This window comes from Oreochromis aureus, linkage group 11 (genome assembly GCF_013358895.1).
Source record: "Oreochromis aureus strain Israel breed Guangdong linkage group 11, ZZ_aureus, whole genome shotgun sequence".
NCBI classification, from domain to species: Eukaryota; Metazoa; Chordata; class Actinopteri; order Cichliformes; family Cichlidae; genus Oreochromis; species Oreochromis aureus.
The window spans coordinates 328,073-354,146 of record NC_052952.1 but is presented as its reverse complement, the minus strand read 5'-3'; the positions used below and the strand labels follow the sequence as shown (position 1 = coordinate 354,146).

At 45.3% G+C, this 26,074-nt stretch overlaps 1 protein-coding gene across 4 annotated transcripts in view; it reads left to right on the top strand.

The window, feature by feature from the left end:
• ascc3 (activating signal cointegrator 1 complex subunit 3) overlaps positions 1 to 26,074 on the top strand; it is a 146,178-nt gene that overhangs the window by 102,847 nt on the left and 17,257 nt on the right. For all 4 annotated transcript variants that reach the window (XM_039619361.1, XM_039619363.1, XM_039619362.1 and 1 more), the window contains exons 21-34: positions 1,012 to 1,237; positions 1,610 to 1,764; positions 6,118 to 6,216; positions 6,293 to 6,461; positions 7,211 to 7,431; positions 8,836 to 8,921; positions 9,092 to 9,258; positions 9,438 to 9,583; positions 11,335 to 11,455; positions 11,598 to 11,740; positions 20,957 to 21,094; positions 22,102 to 22,222; positions 22,420 to 22,552; positions 23,888 to 24,013. In XM_039619361.1, coding sequence (XP_039475295.1) covers positions 1,012 to 1,237; positions 1,610 to 1,764; positions 6,118 to 6,216; positions 6,293 to 6,461; positions 7,211 to 7,431; positions 8,836 to 8,921; positions 9,092 to 9,258; positions 9,438 to 9,583; positions 11,335 to 11,455; positions 11,598 to 11,740; positions 20,957 to 21,094; positions 22,102 to 22,222; positions 22,420 to 22,552; positions 23,888 to 24,013 — 2,051 coding nt within the window. The remainder of the gene's footprint in view (positions 1 to 1,011; positions 1,238 to 1,609; positions 1,765 to 6,117; positions 6,217 to 6,292; positions 6,462 to 7,210; positions 7,432 to 8,835; positions 8,922 to 9,091; positions 9,259 to 9,437; positions 9,584 to 11,334; positions 11,456 to 11,597; positions 11,741 to 20,956; positions 21,095 to 22,101; positions 22,223 to 22,419; positions 22,553 to 23,887; positions 24,014 to 26,074) is intronic.

Below are 26,074 nucleotides of genomic sequence, written 5' to 3'. Positions count from 1 at the left end.
AGGTCGTTGCTGTTGGAGCGCTCGCATTGTTTATCCGTCTGTTATATACACACAGTCAGGCCCATACTGTGGTATCTACTCACACACTAACTCTGACTCAACGATTTTAAATCACTGTAGATTTTTGGGATTTCAATGGAAACAAGAAGAGGCGGGGCAAAAGTACGCAGGTGGAAAAAATAAAAAACCTGAACACATGATGGAAGATGAAATAATTAGAATGACATCAGAGGAGGGTGGTGCTGATGATGTTGACACACAAGCCTCGCTAACAGTGGAGCTCTAAAACTAGAGTAGAGTAGCTCATTTCCTGTTGGCGTTTGATGGACAGCTGACCCCTGATCATGTGACTTTGACATGTCCCCCCAAAATGAGATTTCCTGTTTAGTTTTAGTCACACAGGTGTACAGACTGGTCAGTGAACACCGTCAGTAGAGAAAACTGTGTAAAAAACTCGGTCATCACTGGCTGATGCTGGGGTGGTAGTTTGACTGCAAGAGTCGACGAGTCTGAAGCTGTGAAAGTACAAAGAGCGTAAAAACGTGCAAAGTGCCATTCTGCTCAAGAACAAACAAAACCTGCAGACATGTGATTACATATGATCCCAGTGTTTATTAAAAATGACGTTTTCAATTCAAAACTGTCTGAAAAGATAAAAAACGTTTATTATAATGTTTGTTTTCATCCTTTTATTAAATCAATAGTTTGACTGTTCACAGGAAGACGGTGGGACCCAGGCCTTCCTGTGTCCACCTGCTCTGAAACACAGGCCTCCCACCACACTGCATGTACTGTACCACATGGTCACATGACATTATCAGCTGACTAAATCAATCACAGCGAGCAGCACTACCATGTGACCTCTGGACGCTCGGTCAGTGAACAGCTGTGTCCAACCTGCACGTCTGAACCTGCTCTTGATCACACGTGATGATGCTGAGCGATGTGCCCACCAGCTGCTCCGTTTAGTGTGGAACCTCTGGCTGATGTTTTTCCCACTGTCACCCACAGAACGCTGCTCGGATCGTGAGGGCCTTGTTTGAGATCGCTTTGAGGAAGCGCTGGCCTGCTATGACCCATCGACTGCTCACCCTGTGCAAGGTGATCGACAAGCGGCTGTGGGGCTCTGCCCACCCCCTCCGACAGTTCCCCAACCTGAGCCCCGTCGTGCTGAACCGCTTGGAGGAGAAGAAGCTGACTGTGGACAAACTCAAGGAGATGAGGAAGGATGACATTGGTGAGTGCAGTCCAGTGTTTGTATTTGTGCTGCAGACTCAGATAGTGGCAGAGGCCTTTTAAAGCGCTGCTGTGCAACACTGGCATCACAGCACTTTGTTCGACTTTGCCTTATTTATTTAAACCACAGTAAGTCCTGCCAGTGCATCCGTGTGTCTGTCCTGATGGGATCATAATGTTTTTATTAACTGCAGCTTAAAAGTTGTTGAAAGAGCAGAAAAGTGTTTTTGAGTGGAAGAAGCTCAGACTAGTGCTTAATCCAACATCCAACAACATCCAAGCTTTTATTTAAAGATTAGCTTCAGCTAATATACAGAAACTTCCTGCACACTCGTTTTGATAAACACCTTAATGCCAGGTGTACTTTTTCCAGGTCACATGCTGCACCACGTCAACATCGGGTTAACGGTCAAACAGTGTGTCCACCAGATCCCCTCGATCTCAATGGAGGCCACCATCCAGCCAATCACACGCACCGTGTTGCGTGTTCGTCTCATCGTCACACCTGATTTTCGCTGGAATGACCAGGTACAGACAGATACTGTCAGGTGTGATTGTACCACTGCAGACTACTTACTGTGACAGTTTTCAGGATGGTTCGCTCTGCTGTGCCAAATATTTTACCACCACATAAAAACAGCTGACCTGAGACTGAGTGTGAGTAGGTGTGTGAGGGACAAATATCAGGGTTAGATCAACTGTCCTTTCTCCTTTGATCTTGTGTGACATATTTACAGTTCAAACAAGTCTCCAACTTAAAGATCCATCTGTCCATCACATCAGTTTATCCCCAGGAACAGAACGCTAAGCAGGACATTCCAGATGTCCTCTCCCCACTTTCCAGTTCCTCCTGGGGGATCCCACAGTGTCCCCAGGCCAGATGACATGTCCTGGGGTCAACTCCCAGTTAGTCCTACCCAGAAAACCTCCAAAGGGACGTGCCAAGGAAGCATCCCTGAACCGCATGCAGGAGCTGTACGCCTGAGCCCAGCCGCCCATTACCATAGCAGCTTTAATTGTAAATACATAAATACATCAAAATAGACACAAATGAAAAAGACAGAAAACAACAAAAATGAATCCAGTTCAATGAAATCAACAGGAGGTGACCAGCCAGAGGAGGGGCCTGTGTCACATGTTAGGAGCTGTGACAGCAAAGGCACGGTCCCCTCTGAGCTCACTCCGAGTCCCCGGGCAGCGCCCCTTCTAAGACCCTCCCCAGAGACTCAAAGGACGCTGGGTATTCTGAACAAACAGGGACTCGTCCCCACGCCCACACAGCACCTCTCACCACGGGACACTCTGGAATAACAAAGGCTCCAGCCCTTTTCCAGGACCCTCTCCAAAGTCCCCCTCCTCAGTTTACATAGTGGCTTCTACTGTGAGCACTACCCCAGTATCACAATCCACCGCTTTAATTCTATGCATTTAAACACATTATCGTGTCACATACTGATGGATGCATCGGGGCAGTTCAGGGTTCCTGCTCAAAGACGTGCGGACGTTAAGGCCGATGGTGGATGTGACGCTCCCTCCTACTGAGCACAGAAGAATGATGAGTCCAGGGAGAGCTGGGCTTTAGTGTCCATATGTTCGTTCTCCTCCTGTGCTCGGGCACCAGATACATACCAAAACTACTCACAGACATTCGTATTTCCACACTGGCCCAAAGAAGAGCACCCCACCTACCTTGTTCTCCCAGCCATGGAATCTCCATCTGTCCCTGAGAGCCAGCCTGTCCCACCTTAGTGGGCAGCAGGGATCATGTGAAGCTTAGTCCAAAGTTTGTCACGTACAGAAAGCTCGTTGTAGGGGCTGAATATGAAGATGAATGTTTATGTCCGATTAGCAATGCATGCTGCAATCATGGGAGAGTGGTAATGGAATACTGGCTGGCTTAACTGTGATCCTGCTGCTGAGCCACGACACATGTACCGACACATGAGCCACTTCCCTGGTGGCGGCCAGGAAACGCACCACGCTGACTCATTATGATACAGGATGACATCATTCTCCAAGGAGCATTTGCTGTTTGTGGCAAACTGCCTGCAGGTTTGGTGATTTAGGCTTAGGTTATAATATCAGCACAGAGCATTCAAATGCTTCATGCATGTTTGTCATGTCCCCAAATTCAAGCGATTCACCCGGATGTTCTGTACACGCTCACAGGTGGGAATGAACAGAACCCAGCTCCAGGTCACCTCAGTACTCTAGCAAGGGAGGGGGGGGGGGTGCTTCTGCTTATTGGACTGACTCCATGATGATGAGATGGGGCTCTGTGCGGCCTCGCCATCTGTTGCAGGGATCCATGTTTATCTTTGCCAAAGAAAGTTTCATGTGACTTTACAGGGACAGAGAATGTATGATGTGTAACGATGTGTAAGACATACTGGCTTTTCCCTCTAGCACAGGTCAGGGGTGTCCAACTCCAGGCCTCGAGGGCCCGTGTCCTGCAGGTTTAGACATGTCAGCGGATTTAATGACCTCCTCAACATGTTCTGAAGTTCTCCAGAGGCCTGCTAATCAACTAATCATGTGATTCTGGTGTGCTGACCCAGGGTGAGATCTAAAACCTGCAGGACCCCGGCCCTCGAGCCCTGGAGTTGGACTCCTGGGGGGTTAAAAAACATCCATTTGAGTCTAAACTGGGTCGAAAACTGAAATATCTTTCTGTGCTGATAAATGAATGTTTATACTAATTTTCTGTTTCTTAGAGTTTCAAACTATGGCAAAGTTGTTGTTAGACTTCTTCATGACACCTACACATGGTTTCAAAAATGCACAGATGTGGGCAGTGTAGTGATGCAGGCAGACAGGCAGACAAACGTACAGACAAATGTACAGACAGACAAACGTACAGACAAATGTACAGACAGACAAAGGTACAGGCAGACAAACGTACAGACAGACAAAGGTACAGGCAGACAAAGGTACAGGCAGACAAACGTACAGACAGACAAAGGTACAGGCAGACAAACGTACAGGCAGACAAAGGTACAGGCAGACAAACGTACAGGCAGACAAAGGTACAGGCAGACAAACGTACAGGCAGACAAAGGTACAGGCAGACAAACGTACAGGCAGACAAACGTACAGGCAGACAAAGGTACAGGCAGACAAAGGTACAGGCAGACAAAGCGTACAGGCAGACAAAGCGTACAGGCAGACAAAGGTACAGGCAGACAAGCGTACAGACAGACAAAGCGTACAGGCAGACAAAGGTACAGACAGACAAAGCGTACAGGCAGACAAGCGTACAGGCAGACAAAGGTACAGGCAGACAAAGGTACAGGCAGACAAAGGTACAGACAGACAAACGTACAGGCAGACAAAGGTACAGGCAGACAAACGTACAGGCAGACAAAGGTACAGGCAGACAAACGTACAGGCAGACAAAGGTACAGGCAGACAAAGGTACAGGCAGACAAAGGTACAGACAGACAAAGCGTACAGGCAGACAAAGCGTACAGGCAGACAAAGGTACAGGCAGACAAAGCGTACAGGCAGACAAAGGTACAGGCAGACAAAGGTACAGGCAGACAAAGGTACAGACAGACAAACGTACAGGCAGACAAACGTACAGGCAGACAAAGGTACAGGCAGACAAAGGTACAGGCAGACAAAGGTACAGGCAGACAAACGTACAGGCAGACAAACGTACAGGCAGACAAAGGTACAGGCAGACAAAGGTACAGACAGACAAACGTACAGGCAGACAAAGGTACAGGCAGACAAAGGTACAGGCAGACAAAGGTACAGGCAGACAAACGTACAGGCAGACAAAGGTACAGGCAGACAAACGTACAGACAGACAAAGCGTACAGACAGACAAAGCGTACAGGCAGACAAAGGTACAGGCAGACAAAGCGTACAGGCAGACAAAGCGTACAGGCAGACAAAGGTACAGGCAGACAAAGCGTACAGACAGACAAAGCGTACAGGCAGACAAAGGTTCAGGCAGACAAGCGTACAGACAGACAAAGCGTACAGGCAGACAAAGGTACAGGCAGACAAGCGTACAGGCAGACAAAGCGTACAGGCAGACAAAGGTACAGGCAGACAAGCGTACAGACAGACAAAGCGTACAGGCAGACAAAGGTACAGGCAGACAAAGGTACAGGCAGGCGAGCGTACAGGCAGACAAGCGTACAGGCAGGCGAGCGTACAGGCAGACAAAGGTACAGGCAGACAAGCGTACAGACAGACAAAGCGTACAGGCAGACAAAGGTACAGGCAGGCGAGCGTACAGGCAGGCGAAGCGTACAGGCAGACAAAGGTACAGGCAGGCGAGCGTACAGGCAGGCGAGCGTACAGACAGACAAAGGTACAGGCAGGCGAGCGTACAGGCAGACAAAGGTACAGGCAGACAAACGTACAGGCAGACAAAGGTACAGGCAGACAAAGGTACAGGCAGACAAACGTACAGGCAGACAAAGGTACAGGCAGACAAACGTACAGGCAGACAAACGTACAGGCAGACAAAGGTACAGGCAGACAAACGTACAGGCAGACAAAGGTACAGGCAGACAAACGTACAGACAGACAAAGGTACAGGCAGACAAACGTACAGGCAGACAAACGTACAGGCAGACAAACGTACAGACAGACAAACGTACAGGCAGACAAATGTACAGGCAGACAAACGTACAGGCAGACAAATGTACAGACAGACAAACGTACAGAGAGGACAAACGTACAGGCAGACCAAAAGAGAGAGAGAAAAAGCTTTCAAACAAGCTACACTCAGTCATTTTTGTAGCTCTTGGGATTTTTGCAGTTTCTCTGGGCTTTGCAGGGTGAACCTGGGTTAATCGGGGAACTAAAATAAGCTTTGGTTCCCTGAAAAGACTGTAATTCAAAGCTGTTCTTTGTGTGGTTCAGGTCCATGGATCAGTGGGTGAGCCCTGGTGGTTGTGGGTGGAAGATCCCATAAATGATCACATCTACCACTCTGAGTTTTTCCTCCTGCAGAAGAAACAGGTTTGCTGTATGAGTCTTGGAGCTTAGCGCAGATGAACACAAGGAACAGAGAATGACGGCGACCTGTTCTCCTCAGGTGGTGTCAGGAGAGCCTCAGCACATCGTGTTCACCATTCCCATCTTTGAGCCGTTGCCCTCACAGTACTACATCAGGGCCGTCTCTGATCGATGGCTCGGTGCTGAAGCTGTCTGCATTATCAACTTCCAGGACCTGATCTTACCAGAGCGACACCCCCCACACACTGGTATCCACACTCAGACACATAGTGCCCCCACAGGTCCTTCATGATGTTACTCTGAGCTCTGTGAAGAAGGTGGACCAGTTCTTACAGCCCTTTTAGTAGAAGCTATATTCACTGATTTTGTTCAGATACTTATTGATTTATTTTTAAATTTATACCCACGGATCTGTCTGGAGCACTTTGGTGTTGTTAGGGTCGAAGCGCCAACCTTCAGATTACTGGACACTCTACTTCTGGTTATGTCAGATACAGCGTAGAAGGCTATAAGTGTAGTTTGCCCAAATAAGGACACTGACTGGTCAGCTGACCTTCTCATTAGTAGACAAACCAGTCAAAGCCATAATAAGCAGAGCTGCAGAGCCGTGTGTCCACTTCAGCCACACGTGTCTTTACCACAGCTGGAGTGGACAGCAGGACCTTTGGACATAAAAGCTCTTAGTGCTCTGACTGTTTCTTACTGGAACCAGAGCGCACTGATCATCACGATAAGGTTCGAAAAAGTAGACTGCACAACTCATCTACTCTTAACGATCACAACATTAGCTGTTGGGAACAAACCTGCTGCACACTGGGACCAGGTCACATTACACACTCGATCAACATCACAGTTTGGAAATAAAAGTCTCACATTGGTACTTCCTGTTGTTTCTAATAATTATTGTATCATGTAGCCACCTTTAAACTCTCAGTTGTCTTGTGTATACTTGGAGACCCTTGTCCCATGATCCTTTGCATGACTTTTTCACTCTCAGAGCTACTAGACCTCCAGCCGTTGCCAGTAACTGCTCTGGGTAACCGAGAGTACGAGAGCCTTTACAAGTTCACTCACTTCAACCCCATCCAGACCCAAATCTTCCACACACTCTACCACACCGACACCAACGTCTTGCTGGGAGCACCGACGGGCTCTGGAAAAACCATCGCAGCAGAGATGGCTATGTTCCGGGTCTTCAACAAGTATCCATCCTCCAAGGTAGGATGTGGGGCACTACTCTATTACTTCATATACAATATGTCAAATGTAAGAACACACTGCAGCTGAGCTCCTTAGCATCAGTTCTTTGTTTTTACAGTCATCGTTCCATGGAAGCTTTATAGGCCCTAACAGTGCATTTCATTGAAACATGATGTAAATTCAGATGCCTAAATAAGTATATATGAACTGTGGATTTGGACATTGGGAATTTTAGGAATGGACAAATTAAAGGAAAAGGATGTGCTGGAAGGTAGAACCAACCAACTTTGAGCTCTGTTGTTTTGTTATCATAATTCTTGCACTTGTTTGGGAGTCAAACAAACATCTGCTCCATTATAAGCAACTGTGTGATGGTCATAGTCCGCACAGCTGGAAGTGTTAGCCTCACTATGATGGGCTAACTGGTAAACAGTGACACAGCGGGCTAGTCCATTTTATTGCACTGAAACAACACGCGGTCACATGCTAGCTGTACCGTAATGATACACCTCACACCATGTGTTTAATACTAGATTCATTCAAGATTGTTTCCTCTGATTTTACCAGGTTTCATCACATGATGAAACCTGGTTTCACAGTTTCAGGCACAGTTTCAGGCGATGACCTCATTAAGAGGACTAACAGGGCTAAAAGTGGGGAAAGCCATTACCAGTAATCTGGTAGCTACTCTGAGGAATATGAACATAGTTTTGGTGTCTGTAGGTTTGTTCTACACACGACTCCTCGTTATGTCCATAACTTTGACTTGTATTGTGCAAATTTAGAGGAAGTCGTCATGAAGAATTTTGCTCTTTAGTTCGATGGTGGTTAGTGTACCCACAGGACAACGCTAACAGAGTCAGATGTGTTGGCAGTGGCTCCTGGACGTTTCTCACCAACTGACCGAGCTGCACTGTTACTGATCCTTATAAGGAATCCACTGTTACTTCAACATCATCTGGGGCTTTGGTGGTGTGAATGATGCCATGTCCATTTGGTCTGGTTAACTGTTTGCTTTGCAGTCAACCTACAGTTGTCACTGGCTGTGAATGAATGGATGCACAGCACACATAAACAGAATTATTCTTTATAAAAGGCAATGAGCCTATCAAAAGTCTGCATGTTACTGTTATTTTTGGCCATTTGATAAAAATGTATTTCAGGCCTGGAGAAAGAAACCCTAATGATGAGTGTAAAAGCTCTCTGTGGATCACTCACCTTACTGTAGTCGTTTCATTCATGTAGTAAACAGGATCCACACCCTTCCTTACCCTGTGACAGCGGGATCCCAGCAGCAGTTAGCACAGGTTATTTAAACATACAGCAAAAGCAGCTGAGATGATGATGCTGCAGCAGAGCAGTCAGTGTAGGGAAACTAGCCGAGCTTGATTGAGTTATTGTCTGACTGTGTTCTGTGTTTAGGTCGTGTATATTGCCCCTTTGAAGGCCCTGGTGAGGGAGCGCATTGAGGACTGGAAGGTCAGGATTGAAGAGAAACTTGGAAAAAAGTAAGAACAGAGAAACTCACTGTGTGAAGAGGCCTTAAACACACTAATGATGACATGGTTTTTGAACTGGTATTAATTAGGTCTTAAACATAATTAAGTTACTCCTGCAGTCACACTGTAAATGCTGTTCATATGACACAAATAAACAGTTTCTTCTTGTGCTTGTGAAGCGTGGTGGAGCTGACCGGGGACGTGACTCCAGACATGAGAGCCATAGCAAAAGCTGACCTGATCGTCACCACGCCCGAAAAGTGGGATGGAGTAAGCAGGAGTTGGCAGAATCGAAGCTACGTCCAGAAAGTAGCTATTCTCATTATCGATGAGATCCACCTGCTAGGTAAGAGTCTACAGCACACCTGGGGCGGTTGGTGTGGAACAGGTCCTACCTGTATGTTCTTCACTGTGGCTCAAAAGGGCTTTCATTTGCTCCATGATGTCCTAAATATAAACACGTGATGGCCCTGAAACAGGACTCTCTGTTAGCTGTGTTAGCGTTAGCACTGTGTCTGTTTCCAGGTGAGGACAGAGGTCCGGTCCTCGAGGTCATTGTGTCCAGGACCAACTTCATCTCGTCTCACACTTCCAAGAGTGTTCGAGTAGTTGGGCTGTCCACGGCTCTGGCCAACGCTCGAGACCTGGCTGACTGGTTGGGCATCGGACAGGTCGGCACCTGCATTACATCACACACTGCCATCCTTTATATACAGGCTTACCAGCTAAACTCAGTTGAATATTTTGTAACGTAAAACAGCGTGTGTGTGTGTGTGTGTGTGCGCGCGCGCGCGTGCGTGCGTGTGTGTGTGTGTGCGTGTGCGTGTGTGTACATGCATGCGTGTGTGTGTTTGTGCGTGTGTGTGTGTATGTGTTTGTGCGTGCATGTGCGTGCGTGCGTGTGTGTGTGCGTCCGTGCGTGTGTGTACGTGCATGCATGTGTGTGTTTGTGTGTGTGTGTGTATGTGTTTGTGCGTGCATGTGTGTGCGTGTGTGTGTGTGCGTCCGTGCGTGTGTGTACATGCGTGCGTGTGTGTGTTTGTGCGTGCGTGTGTGTGTGTGTGTGCGTGTGTGTGTGTGTGTGCGTCCGTCCGTGCATGTGTGTGCGTGCGTGTGTGTGTGTGTGTGTGTGTGTGCGTCCATGCGTGTGTGTACGTGCATGCGTGTGTGTGTGTACGTGCGTGCATGCGTGTTTGTGCGTGTGTGTGTGTGTGTGTTTGTGCGTGTGTGTGTGTGTGTGTTTGTGCGTGTGTGTGTTTGTGCGTGTGTGTGTTTGTGTGCCTGTCTGCTTGTTCTTTGTTGTTCAGGCAGAAACCATAAATTCCATTCTATGTTTTCATATCTGTATCATTGTATCAGTGTGATATATATGATACATAATAACAATATTGAGCATCAGAGTGATGGGGAGGAAACATTTTACTGTAACACTGATGGATGTCACCTTCCCAGCTCTTAACATGCATACAAGGCTCATTGTGCTCTAGTCCTGAGCCAACTGTGCCCAGGACTAAATCTGTGTTGACTAATTAATATTTAAAAAACTGTTATAGATTAGAATTCAGATTCTTCTCGTTTTCACATCATAATTAAGTGTTTAGTTTTCTTATTTTTCCCACTCATGTTTTGTCTTTTAATGACTGTTTGTGTCACGCAGGCAGACAAAGACAAAAACATGTGGCATTGGCTCCACCCATGGTAATAGTAACTCAGGGTAATAGTTACTCTGCTAGTGGTGGAAACTGTCCCAGTTCAAAGAAAGGACAGAAAGTCCTCATCACACTCAGTTTGGTGTTGAAGCTGTACCTGAAGCACTGCTGGTGTTCTGCAGCTGCTCCTCAATGATGAGCTTCATCAGCGTCTCCCATCAGCAGCCTCCATGTTTGTGTGTAGTTCATCCAGTACTTTGATTTTGTGGTGTGTCATGAACATTAGAGACTAAAAGGAGCTTGCAGCAGTTTAACAATACTTTATGTCAGCCAGTCCTTGTAATGTCTGTAGATGTGAGTTACGCTTCGCACCATCAGAGTCAAACACTGTAGCTTTCCTTTGCTCTGCCTTCAGAGCTGTAGAGGAGATGTGCCGGCAAACCAGATTGTCTTTGTGTTGTTCATAAATCTGGCTGCTTGGCTGCTTTTAGGACTGAGCTGCTAATCCATTATCCAGGCTTTTAAGACATCTGCAGACATACAGCAGCCCTCAATATAATAACACAACGAAAAATGCCACACACACTTTCAACATCCTATCACACAGTAAGTTCACTTTGGCCATAGCGTCTTATCACACAGTAAACACAGAGAGCGGTGCAGGCTCTGTGCCTCCATGACGGTGACAGAGTGTTCACATTGCAGCCAGACGGGCCTTCCTGTTGCCAGCTGCGCACATTAAATCTCTCTTCTTCTCATCTTTTGTCTAACAGGTGGGTTTGTTTAACTTCCGTCCGTCTGTGCGCCCGGTCCCGCTTGAAGTTCACATCCACGGTTTTCCAGGACAGCACTACTGCCCCCGCATGGCCAGCATGAACAAGCCCACCTTCCAAGGTGCAGCTTGTACACACTGTTTTTGCACTTTAGCACATGTGCACGTGAGATGCTGCTGGCTTTTCATGCAGCATTTGTTTGGTAATACTCCTTGACCCTGTGCAGTATTAAAACTAACTCTACTGTTTTGGACTGTCCACAGCGATACGCTCTCACTCTCCAGCCAAGCCTGTGCTCATTTTTGTGTCATCACGAAGGCAAACTCGCCTGACCGCCCTGGACCTCATCGCCTACCTGGCTACAGAGGACAACCCCAAACAGTGGCTGCACCAGGATGAGAGAGAGGTTTGCTGACACACAGCAGCAGTACTGCTCTTTCATGCACGCTGTGTTCATATGTAATAATAATATTAAAACATTTTAAAGACCCTCAAGGTCACCTTACATTACTACAACAAAATAAAAACAAAAGGTAAACAAGAAATAAAAAAAACACAAGTGTAAGTAGTATATATATTACACACACACACACACACACACACACACACATTTCTGTTTATCCGCGGCCGGGTCGCGGGGGCAGCAGCCCAAGCAGAGAAGCCCGACCTCCCTCTCTTCAGCCACCTCCTCCAGCTTGTCCGGGGGAACACCCAGCCGTTCCCAGGCCAGCTGAGAGATATGATCTCTCCAGCGTGTCCTGGGTCACAGTGCGACATGCGCGGAACACCTCACCCAGGAGGCATCCTTGTCAGATGCCTGAAACCACCTCAGCTGGCTGTTTTCGATGTGAAACTGTTAAGTTGTGCGATCTGCAACTTAACAGTTCATTCAGGTAACTAAAACTAAAAAAGTTCAAAAGCAAAATAAATAAAATAAGAGGATCAATCAAATAATTTAAGAATGCATAAATTGTTTTGTTATTTTAAAGAAGATGAATCAGACTTCAGCCTCAGACTGTGTCAGCTGCAGGCTCACTAACTCGAGCCTGCAGCTGATTCTGTGCAGCTTAGAGCAGTGATGGACGCCTTTGATTAAAACCCACAGGTTGGTTTGAAAGTCAAGGACTGAGGAGTAGAAGGGCCTGTGTGTCTGTGACACATACATTGTCTGTTCAAGCTGCTCCGAACTGATTCGTTATTAGAAAACACACTTAATGTGGTCATACAGGGAACATACAGGGGACATGCAGGGAACATGCAGGGAACATACAGGAATATACAGGGGACATGCAGGGAATATACAGGAACATGCAGGGAACATACAGGAACATGCACGGAACATACAGGGAACATGCAGGGAACATACAGGGGACATGCAGGGAATATACAGGAACATACAGGGAACATGCAGGGGACATGCAGGGAACATACAGGAATATACAGGGGACATGCAGGGAACATACAGGAACATACAGGAACATGCATATACAGGGGGAACATACAGGAACATACAGGGAACATGCAGGGGACATGCAGGGACATGCAGGAACATGCAGGGAACATGCAGGGAACATACAGGAACATGCAGGAACATGCAGGAACATACAGGAAATGCAGGGAACATACAGGAACATGCAGGAACAGGAACATGCAGGAACATAGGGAACATACAGGGAATATACAGGAACATGCAGGGAACATACAGGAACATACAGGGGGCATGCAGGGAACATACAGGAACATGCAGGGAACATACAGGAATATACAGGAGACATGCAGGGAATATACAGGAACATACAGGGAACATACAGGAACATGCAGGGGACATGCAGGAACATACAGGAACATGCAGGGAACATGCAGGAACATGCAGGGAACATGCAGGAACATACAGGGAATATACAGAGAACATACAGGAACATGCAGGGAACATACAGGAACATGCAGGGAACATACAGGAACATGCAGGAACATACAGGGGACATGCAGGTAACATCCAGGAAACATACAGGGAACATCCAGGAACATACAGGGAACATCCAGGAACATACAGGGGACATGCAGGGAACATACAGGAACATACAGGGGACATGCAGGGAACATCCAGGAAACATCCAGGGAACATACAGGAACATACAGGGGACATGCAGGGAACATACAGGAACATACAGGAACATACAGGGGACATGCAGGGAACATACAGGAACATACAGGGGACATGCAGGAACATACAGGAACATACAGGGGACATGCAGGGAACATACAGGAAACATACAGGGAACATTCAGGGAACATGCAGGGAAACAGCACATGGCAGGATTTGTTCTATTATGTCAAACATACACAGTGTTTGGCGGTCTTGTTGTTGTTGACAGTGTGTGTGCTGCTGTGGTCTCTGCAGCATTCTGGAGAAACTCACATTGATAAACTAATCACTGATCACTGACAGCATGTGACACAGTGCAGTATGTAGCTGTGTAGGACAACTTTCGCTGCTTTGTATTGTGAGGCTTACTGATGTCATTAGAATCTGGAGCTGACATCTTGGGTCCATACATAATCATTTACTTTTACACAGAATCAAAATTATTAAAAATAAATAAATAACTGCCAGGAACAAGATTATTGGCCCCTCGATTGTAAGAGTTAGTTGTGGAACAAACAAGCGGCAGTGATTGGTTGTCGTTACACATCTCCTGATCATTCCCAGCCTGCTCTTCCTTGGCAAATCTAAAACTCCTCCATGTTTGATGGCTCTGTGCAGGTCAGTCAGGAACATTCGCTGGATTTCTGGAGATTGCTCTTCACCGGGAACACGACATGTTTTGGGTCATTGTTCTGTTAAAAAACGACCCAGTTCTACTGTTGACTGCTTGACGTTTTCTGTCTAAATTTTATGTGTCCTTCTTTCCTTCCATCACAACATCATTGTCACTTCTAGAGACACTGATCCTACAGCATGATACTCCCACAGCCGTGTTTCACTGCTGGGGCGGCGTTCACCCTCCCTTCTGATGCCAAATATATGATTGATGAATATATTTGGATTCTTTATTAATTATGTTCACAGTAGATGTATTTAAGTTAGGCATCCCTACATGGACACTGAGAACATGTAATGAGCTGAGCACTGTGCCCATCCTCACCCTTCTATTACCTGTTTATTTATCTGGATTAACATTACTAATCTAACCTAAATTATAGATGAGGAAGACATAGATCTGCTTTCCTGAGCCCTGCAGATTCAGTAAATATCCAGTGTCTTTTACCATAAGCAGATTTCTGTGTGTATAGCCCTCCCGCCTCAGTGTGTGTGTGTTCCACTGATATATGCCGCTGCCTGCTGCTTCCCTGCACCTGCCTGTGTAACAGCTCAGCTTCCTGCTGTTTGACTGACAGGCTTCTAGTGATGGCTGCTTAACGCGCGCCGGGGGTCACCGCCACTACAAATCCCATCTCTGACCTGACAGCTCTTTCTTCCCTCTGCTGCTGCTCTCAGGGCCTGATGTTTCTCTTCCATTTGATTTCTACAGCCTGAATGTTATTATCTCATACCCACTGTTTCACTTCAGTTAGTGTATTTGAAATTTAAAATGTAATTTGAATGACTGTTTTTCATTCAACGTCATCTTTCTTTCTCCCAAAGCTGGGTTGGAATTGGTTCTTATGTGTATCATTTCATTTTACTGCTACACAGACACTTCTCAGAATAATGAGATATTCTCATATATACATATATATATATATATATATATATGTATATGTGTATATATATATATATATATATATGTATGTATATATATATATATATATATATATATATATATATATATATATATATATATAGGGTATATGTGTTGTTGTGAATACTACACATAGATATATATATATATATATATCTATATGTGTGTGTGTGTGTATATATATATATATACAACAGGGCGTTGTTGGAATACTACTACATAAGTAACCCTGGCGGAAGGGGTTACATGAATAGGATGAGGGAACTGTGGATTCTTCGATACCCAACATCCACAATGACGGTGAAACAACTAGTAGCTCAGTGTTCCAACATTCAAAAGAAGGACTGCTCTCACAGATAGAGATTGACGAGGTACAACATAAATGCTACGGCAAGGAGGAGTCAGGATGCCAGGTCAGGGGGAGATATCATCACCCCACCCGAGATTGGGTACCAAGCCCCAAGTGCGATAGGAGAAGGATCGTTGAGTGCGAGAGGAACTGACCTGAAAGATAGGATCATGGCCAAGCTTGAAACCTGGACCCCCGTGGCGGTTACCAAAATTATGTGAAGTACCCTCAGAAGGTCTGCTAGATGATGTTAATGCAGCACTACGGATGATACATACAGCCACGATTAGTGAGACTAACAAGCTGATCTGTCACGGCAGCAGTGATCAGTGAGATGCTTGACTACAAGTTGAACAGCCACAAGGGCAGTACCCTCCATGGAGAAGGAGGCTAGAGGCTAAAATCAAGGTAGCACGGAGGAGGTCAGCCAACTATTGGAGTTGCAGAAAGGTGCGACAAAGAAGGTGCATACGAAATACAGCAAGCTGTCCATACCTGAGGCCTTGGAAACTGCCAAGCAAAGACTCACAGCCTTGGCCAGCCGCTTGAGGAGGTACACCAGAGAGATAGAAGGCAGGAGAATAAACCAGCTGTTCTCCACAGAACCAGCAAAGGTGTACTCTCAGTGGCAAGGGAACAATAAGAGAACAGCACCACCAAGGCTGGAGGCGGAGCAATACTGGAAGAGCATATGGGAGAAGGATGCAACCCATAACGGCAATGCTCAGTGGCTAGTGGATCTGAGGACAGACCATAGCGACCTCCCTGAACAGGGTCCAGTAACCATCACAGTGGCAGATATCCAAGAAAGGGTCTCCAGTATGAAGAGTTGGACAGCACCAGGGCCCGACATGGTTCACGCCTACTGGCTGAAGAAGCTGACTGCACTCCATGAGCATCTGGCAGGACAAATGAACCAGCTGCTAGTTAACGAGAGACACCCGGAATGGCTAACCGAAGGTCGGACGGTCCTGATCCCCAAGGACCCCAAGAAGGGACCGGTCCCATCCAACTACCGACCAATAACCTGCCTCAGTACTACATGGAAGCTCCTGTCAGGCATCATATCAGCTAAGATGAACAGGCACATGGGTCAATACATGAGCGGGGCACAGAAAGGGATTGGCAAGAATACCAGAGGCGCAAAACACCAGCTACTGGTAGACAGAACAGTCAGCCGAGACTGCAAGACCAAACTGACCAACCTGTGCACTGCCTGGATTGATTACAAGAAGGCCTATGACTCAATGCCCCACAGCTGGATACTGGAATGCCTAGACCTGTACAAGCTCAACAGGACCCTAAGAGCCTTCATCAGGAACTCAATGGGGATGTGGCGTACAACACTAGAGGCCAACTCCAAGCCCATAGCACAAGTCACCATCAAGTGCGGGATCTACCAAGGAGATGCTCTGTCCCCACTGCTGTTCTGCATAGGCCTGAACCCCTCAGTGAGATCATTAACAAGACTGGCTATGGATACCTACTACAGAACGGAGCGGTTGTCAGCCACCTCCTGTACATGGATGACATCAAGCTATATGTATACATATACATATGTATGTATATATATATATATATATATATATATATATATATATATATATATATATATACATATATACATGTATATATGTATATATATATACATATATATGTATGTATATGTGTGTATGTATTAACATCTATTTCCATGTGCTGCCCGTGTTCTCCCAGTGTTCTCCACATGTTCTTCTGGTGTTTGCGTGGGTTCTCTCCGGGTGCTCCAGCCTCCTCCCACAGGGCATGCAGTTAGTGGGGTTAGATGACTATTCTGAGTTGCTCACAGGTGTGAATGTGAGTGTGAATGGTTGTGTCTCTGTGTGTTGGTCGTGCAGTAGACTGGCGTCCTGTCCGAGGTGTACCCCACGTCTCGCGCATTGACAGCTGGGATAGGCTCCAGTCCCCCCGTGACCCTGATAAGGATAAGTAGAAGAGGATGGATGGATTACTGATTTAATCTATCTGCTAGAAGAATCAAAGACAACATGAACAAAATAAATAAAATCTACAAAAAAGTATTGTTAGTTTTTTCCATATCAGTCAATATGAGATTTGTGAGTCAGGATTGGGTCGATGTCCAGTTTAAATATGTGATAGGTACATGGGGATGGCAAACGTCCACAGAGACGCGCCCAGTGTAACAGCACAACTTTGTATAAATGAACATGACAGACCACACTTTTTAGCAAAGCTCTGGTTTATCCTACTGAAGCCCTGGGACTAGAGAGCTCGTTACTCCTCAGTTTACAGTAGGGCTGCTCAATTAATCGAATCTAGATTATGATCTGGGTTTTCAACGATCATTAAAAATGACTGAGCCGATTATTAACACCTCCCTCGTGCTTTACTCTCGCGCTGCTCCGTGTGGCAAATCGAGCGCACTTCTCTGCGTTTCGAACACCGTCACAACAATTAAGAGGACCCGTATGGGCTCAAAATGTGGTCATAAATATTTTGTACTTGTAAATCAGTTTTGTACTTGTAAATCAGGATTTGTATGTGTAAAAAGAATTTGTGTGTGCGTAAAAAAGATTTGTGTGTGGATAAATCTTGCAAGTTACAAGTACGAATTTTGACCCTATTTTTCTTCCTTTCATCTCATTGGTCAATGTCATGTCAATCAAATGTAACAATCCAATCAGAGGACAGATGGGTTTGGCTGTCGGAGGGGCGCTTTTTTGAACTGCAGGTCCTTGAAGGGTAATACAGTTTGAAGCTGGAGGATCTCTATATAAATATCCGATAGCAGCTAGGTCCCCTAACTTTCAGCAGCTGTTGAAAGGATAAAGTTGTGGTATATCAGTGGTTAGAAATACCATTATTACTTTAGGATTAGTTTAACACAAAGTCAGGGCTGACCCGGGACCACTGCTGTGAGTCACAGTGCGCAGCATAAAGGTCCTTTCACATCGGACGCAGCATGTGCTGCTAATGCTAACTGCTAACTAAAAGCAAAGGATCCAGAATTTGTTGCGCTGGCTGCTGAGCTCTGTGGGTTTTTGCAGCAGCTCTACCTGTACTAGATGCACCTGCTCCTTGTCGTTTCTATCTCTGACTTTATGTCCTCTACAACAGTTTTTTTGTTTTTTTTTTGCTATAGTTCTTTAGATGTTCAATAAAAACATGTATGCTAATTCATAACGAAGAAAGCTTTGTAGTGAAGACTGTCATTTCCAAAACACTGCCCCCCCCCCCGCGGTCCGCAGCGCTGTTGAAAAGGCTGTGGAAGGCCCTGTTTTAAGCACGTAAACCTGTGACACAAAAATCACCAAACTCGGACGACCACAGACCGTTTTCCTTCGTGGTGATGAAGGAAAACGCTGGGTTGGCATGTAAAAAGGGCATTTATTTCCTTCAAAGGACCTGCAGTTCAAAAAGTGCCCCTCCGACAGCCAAACCCATCTGTTCTCTGATTGGATTGTTACATTTGTGATTGACATGACATTGACCAATGAGATGAAAGGAAGAAAAATAGGGTCAAAATTCGTACTTGTAACTTGCAGGTGTTTTTTTTGGCTAAGTCCACACACAAATCTTTTTTACACATACAAATCCGGATTTACAAGTACAAAATATTTATGACCACATTTTGAGCCCATAGACCCGAGGGAAGCTCGGAAAGCTAAGCAGAAGTTATTTGGAGAGGAGAGGATAATGGCTGCTGAAGAAAGAATGCCGTTGGTTGAAAAGAGGTGAAACGACTTCAGTGGTGTGGAAACCAATGTTCCCTCTAAACTGCGCACGTGCGCAATTGCGCACTGCTGGCACGGTCTCTGCGCGCAGAATATCTGCGTTGCACACAAAAAAATCTAACCTGAATTGAAATTAAAATTAAAACTTTAACAATCCTGTTTTGCAGTGTTAGTCAGTGAGTGACTGGCTGCTCCTGTATGGGATTAGAACGATGCCACCTTATCCTGTAGTCCAGCCAATAATGCGATTCACATTCGTATATACGCAGCCAATCAACGTCGTTGACAGGCTATGACAGCGTCCTTATGTGCCTACACCGGTGTTTAGCTAGCAAAGCGGCGTGGCTGATGTGCAGTGAAGCCACGTTAATGACAACATGTCCAACCATTGGAGATGTGAGCAGGACAGACGGAACAACTGACGGAAAAAGTGTGGACTTTATACCAGTTTTTAAATTGTGTTGATCGGCCACGTAAAACCAGAGTTATGATGAAAATATCTGCAATGTTTGGTTTTCTTCCTGAATACTGTCGTTGTTTATATTTACTGCGGGAAGAAACGGTAAAAACGGCGTTTTATAAGGAAAGCGCTCGAAAGCCTGTGAGCAAAAACAAAACCAAAAAACCCCCCACCCTTTCCTATTGGTCGAAAAAAGTACCGTGTGGACCAATCAAAAAATGATATGGCAACGTGGCATCTAGTTGTTAAGAAACGGGGAAGTTTTAGGAGTGTGGCGGTGTTCTGAGATGGAGAGATTTGAGGCGTTTAGCGCAAATCTTGTGTAGTTAGTGTGTAGTTAGTGTGTGGTGTAGTCAATAGTTTTGTTGTGTGTGTCAGAACAATGAGGCGGCTGCTGAGTGTTACAGGTGTTACAGCAGTGATACATCTCCTGTTGTCAGGCCTGCAGGTATCAGGCTGTTGTTCTCCTTTATCTCATAGGGGACAGAAATTAGTTTTTTGGAGTGGCACAAATAATTTGTGTGGCATCAGATTTGATGCAGAACAGCTGATTGTTCTGTAAATAGTTTGAAATGTTTATTTAAAAACGCCTTGGCTGCATTAAAAAAATAAATAGCTGCAAAAAACTTTGTTGTTTGCCAAACTGAGTTACTTTTTTGAAGTAGTAACTATATAATTAATTGCCCAAGAAAAAAAGAAAGTTGTGTTTTCAAAATTGGAGTTCAAGTTATTTTTACTTCCAATAGTGTTAACATACTACACAGGTCATGAACAGGATTTTTTACATTTTCATTGCAAGTGGGCTAAAGCAGTTTAAAAGTAGTCTAACATAAATGTAAATGCTGTAATTTGATTATTTTAATAAACCATGTAACTTGGATGGATTAGATGCTGGCGTGACCACAGTGCACACGTCTGATGTCGCTCACAGTGGTCCAAGGGACGCTCAGGGAGTTTGTGTGTTCGCTCAGACACATGAAATATTTGAGGAACATTGGTGGAAACATTATGGGTTCAGTGAGTCAGGCGTGGATCAAATATTGTGCAGGATTTTGAAGTTCACTAAACATAGATGTTTACATTTTCATTTATTTTTATATTGCAAACATTTGCACTGTAATCAGTGTTTGCACACTATTTTAGATTATTTTTTGACAGTCTTTAAAGCCATTATTCAATACATTGTTATTGTTAAATAAATATCGTCAAATAATCCAGATCTCAATTTCAGTGAAAATAATCGTGATTATCATTTTTGCCATAATCGAGCAGCCCTAGTTTACAGTGAGATTTGTTTTTCTTACTAATCACTGTTTGTGTTCTGGTTTGTTTGCAGATAGAGGACATCATTGGTACCGTTCGAGATTCCAACCTGAAGCTGACGCTGGCCTTTGGGATCGGCATGCATCATGCAGGCCTCCATGAGAGAGACAGAAAGACTGTAGAGGAGCTGTTTGTCAACTGTAAGATTCAGGTATTCCCTCACCCCGGTGCTGGGCTGCTAATCTGGCACAGCTGATGCACATGTAGTCTGATGTGTTAGTGTCTCTAAATATACAGGCTATGGTCCTACCAGCACTGACAGCAGCCTGTTCATTCATTTTCATAACTGACACTGGATTGACCAATCGAATCTCTTAATGCAACCGGCCCCTCCCCTGCCCTTCCTGTGCGCTCATGCACCTTATAGAACTGCAGTTAGTGAGGAAGAAGTGACTGATAAAGATGGACAAACAAAAGTAAAAAGTGCTTTACAGTGTTGTTTACATGGCTCTTTGGCGTTCTCATGTACGCACATGTTTCCAGCTGCACTCTCCTGCTCACACACACACAGATCTCTACCAGGGCAGCTACTGAAATGCGGACGACACGGTTGGTGTGATGGATGACAGCTGTGGCAGCCAGCCTCCCCTGGCACCACCCCCTGAACCCACTGCTCCACCCTTCCCCTGCAGCTGAGCCACAAACCACACCCTGCCACAGTGGGGTCAGCATCTGCATCTGCTGACCCCACTCTGTGTGTGAAGGCAGACAAACTCATACCTACTGCACCAATAAAGTGTACATAGAACTGCAGCATATGTGGCAAAATGAGTGACTTGTTGAGTTTTAACAGCGTTAAAGTCTGAGTTTGGTATGACCACCTTATTCTTCATCACAGCCTGAACTATCTTAGGAAAGCCTTCCTGTCATTTCTTTTAGTGGTCTTCAGGAATACTTTTCCAGGCTTTTTGAAGGACATTCCAAAGCTTTTCTTTTGCCTGGAATTTCTGTAATTAGGCAAAACCCCAGCTGTCTCTCTCCGTCTGCCTGTCCTCACTTCCTGTTGTTCTGTCTGCTCCACACACAGGTCTGTTAGTGCTACAGAGGATGAATGCTGCTACATTAATCCTGTGCACAGTTAGACGCTGTCACGCCTCAGCTGCTGTGTCTATATCTCACATCCTGTTTCATTGTCATTCATTTCTAAAACGTCACCAGGTTCTGATTGCTACCAGCACTCTGGCCTGGGGAGTGAACTTCCCCGCTCACCTGGTTGTCGTCAAGGGAACCGAGTACTACGATGGCAAATCCAGGCGCTATGTGGACTACCCCATCACAGGTACAGTTCAGTGACAGCCTCGGTGTGGTCTCTGTGGAACAGGAAGTATGCTTTCTCCAGTCAGTGTGACGTTAAACTCTGCATTAAGAAGCTCTCATATAGCTGTCACTGATGCTCATAACAAACCGCATTAACAGATCGTAAACGTTCTGCTCTAAAGGTTGTGTGTAACAGTGTGTGTGTGTGTGTGTGTGTAGACGTGCTGCAGATGATGGGGCGAGCAGGCCGTCCTCAGTTTGATGATCAGGGCAAAGCAGTCATCCTTGTCCACGACATAAAGAAGGATTTCTACAAGAAGTTTCTGTACGAGCCGTTTCCTGTAGAGTCCAGGTAACAGCACAATCTTCATCATCAGGATTCCTGCCATAATCATCTGTTAGTGTCAAAGACTGGGCCCATCTATGGGTCTATGTCTAATGTATTTAAGTGTTTATGAGCCGTTACCATTACTGTTCATACCAAGGTTAAAGTAATGTGATATATCAGGCCTTACGTGCCTACATGTTGTCAGTACAAACACGATGGTATAAGCTGCTATTTCCCCTTCAGATCAGTCTGTCCACTCTGCAGCACTGCTCAGCATGATGTGTGATGTGTGACATGATATTTTCAGTCTGTATATGATACTTTCTGTATGTTCACACAACACACGCCACACTTGCAGTCATAGTTTCTCAGTGTTTTGCTCGTTTTACACTGATTTCTTCTCCTTTGTCAGACCCACAGGCTGGTGCTCTGAGGGCCTTACAGCTCTCTTCAAATCTTAGATTGATGTTTATCATAAACTTTAACATTAAAGATAAGAGCAGCGCCGAGATGCCAGGGCGTTAAATGATGTGTGTTTCACCCATCGCTCTCCGAGGACGCTAATAGCACCTACATGATAAAAGAGATCACAAATTTTATCTGCTGGTTTTTGTTGAGTATTTATATGATGGTGTATTGGGTTCAGTATAGCCAAGAAATTACAATTAATGTGAGTAATATTTCAAGAAAACAGCTCATTTTTTTCAGTGGCTCTAAAATGTTTTATATCAAAGTGGACGTGCTGCAGACTGGAGCCACTACAGTTGTAGTGAGCAGAGAGACACGTTTTTTAAATTCAGTTTTTGAGCAGCGGTCGTACTTTGTGACGTGTGCGCGTTCTGGTCATAGGGGGAAAAACTGACAGGAAGCTAGAGAGACTCTGGGAACCTTTCAGAGTAAATGGAAAAAAAGGTGACTTTCACTATCTTTTCTAATTATCCTGTGAGACCAAAAGCAGAGGTTTATTTTACACAGACATGTTGAATGAAGTCATTCAGAACACTTAATATCAGCTCATGTTCACTGTAGTCACGCATGAATGCAACATCAGCAGGGTCGTTAATAAAGATAAACTGGTGACCGTATACGCTGTCGTTATAGTGTCCTATAGAGTCCAGGGTTTGTTTCCTGTTCAGTGTCGGGCTGCAGTAGTTTCTGTGCCTCAGTGTGCTGCAAAATGTGGTCATCACTGTCCTGGAAACCCCTGCAAGTGATGCAAAATTGTATTTACATGCTTTTAGTTTTTTCTTTCATTTAGGTGCTGGTTTTACAGCAGCATCGTTACCCTCTGCCAGCATACTGCTGTTTAGAAAGGCCTACAGTGATAAGTTCACCAGCTAATGTGTCGTGTATCCTCAGCCTCCTCAGCGTGCTGTCTGATCATCTGAATGCTGAGATTGCTGCAGGAACCATCTCATCCAAGCAGGACGCCATGGACTACATCACCTGGACCTACTTCTTCAGACGGCTGATGATGAATCCCAGGTTAGCCCAGCTCCCAGTACACACACACACACACACCTGTGCATAGTGTAGACACAGCCTGGTTATTGTTGTGATGTGTTGTTCAGTCAAACATCTGCTGTGTAGACAGAGCCCACTCCAGAACATTCCAGCCTGTTGGTAATTGCACGCCTGTCATCCCACATTTACCACTGACGGAGGCCCAGCCAGTGGCTCTGTAACCCTGCAGGCCTGTGAAACCATTCAAACTGGGATTTTGGGTCAATATTCACATTTCAGAGAGGCTTTAGAGTGTCGCTGCATTGATTCGTTGTCATCTGCTGCAAACTGTGGGAACACAGCGCCCGTGTGCTTCTCTTACTGCAGCCCTACAGACTTCACTGTTTCTCACTGAAAGATGAAGGAGTGATTTAATCATCAGTTGTAATGTTACAAAGCAGCCTGCTGGGTTTCCATATAGTGTTCATAGTAAATTATTATACTTTTGTTTTCCTGACAGCTCCTTGTTGACTTTAAACAGACACTGGACTGGTTCTTATACAGCGCTTTTCTACTCATCTGAGCACTCAAAGCACTTTACACAACTTGTTCATTCAGCACTTTTTCCTAAGTGCTTCCTAACTAACATCCACACAGCATTCACACTCTGATGGATGTGTCGGAGAGCAACATGGGGTTAGTATCTTGCCCAAGGATATTTGGCATGTAGACTGGAGCAGACTAGGATCGAACCACTGACCTTCCGGCCAGTAGGTGACCTGCTCTGCCACCTGAGCTACTGGAGATGGAAACCAGTCAGAACTGTATAAATGGATCAGGGTCAGATATCAGACTGGTTCAGCTGGTGTCTTTGCAGGCACAGAAGAAGCACGTGTACTCTTACCTCCACAGCACATATCTATGATGTCATTCGTGTTACACTGAGGTGATTGGACAGGGTTGGAGCATAGGAGCAGCTTCCTTCAGGCTCATCTTCACCGTGACAGGCAGGTGCAGTGTCTGCATCACTGCATCACTTCCACTGTTACCCCTTTGATGATGATAATAATAAGGCTCCCAGCCGTGTGTTTGACAGATTGTATCAAAGCTCTTATTCTTAATACACACGTTCGAACTCTGCATCATTTTGCAACTTTTTCTGGAACCCAGCTTGATTTTTCTGACCAATCAGAGCACTGCACTTAGCACCACATTCACTCATTGTTCAAACACACACCAGCACTGAATATGCACTGATGTGGGAATAGTAACATAAAACCATTTCCACACAGCTACACAATGCTCCAGGTCAGTACGCTCTCAGAAAGCATTTCTCTGTCAGATGTGGATCCAACTCTGCCAACCAGAGTTCAAACTGACATCCTGAAATATGTAGAAAAGCAGCTTCAGCTCCTGGATCAAACCATTCCCTTCTCCCTGCTGCCACCTTCTCCTGAGAAATGGAAGAACCCAAAAGTTCTGCTTCTTCCTTTTCTCGTGCAGAAACTTCCGGACAGCTCATCAGCGCTCTCCATTTTTAGCAGCGCATTTTCTGAGGATGAATGTTCCACAGAAACACATCGTGTTCAGCGTGTGTGTATATTTACATGTTACATGAACACAAATTCACATTTTCATGTGTCTTTTTCACAACACGTTGGTGTGTAACAGCAGAAATGCAAGACAGCCTAATTATAGCTGACTCTTTCTGTAAGCTGTGTTTGATCCAAAGACTGCGTTTCCTTTGGATCTGCAGCCAGAATGAAAGAGAGTCTCCTTCACACACTCAGCAGATCTCTCACCTGTATCTGCCTGTGTTGGTTCTACAGACATGATCGAGATCTTAACCTGAGACCCAGAGTTGTGGGAACAGTGCTGAGCATGCTGCAGATGAGTGGGCTCGTTTAGATTTCACCAGAGTCTGAATGAGTCTAGAAATAAATGTGAAAATCACCTATGAATAATATTCCATCTATCCTGAGCACTAAAGTCTGATAAAAAACGTCAGACGATAAACCACAATAACAAAGATTTGTGTGTTTTCCAGTTGGGGTGCACATTGCTAAGAGTAAATCTGTAAACCTAATGATGGGTTTGATGGAT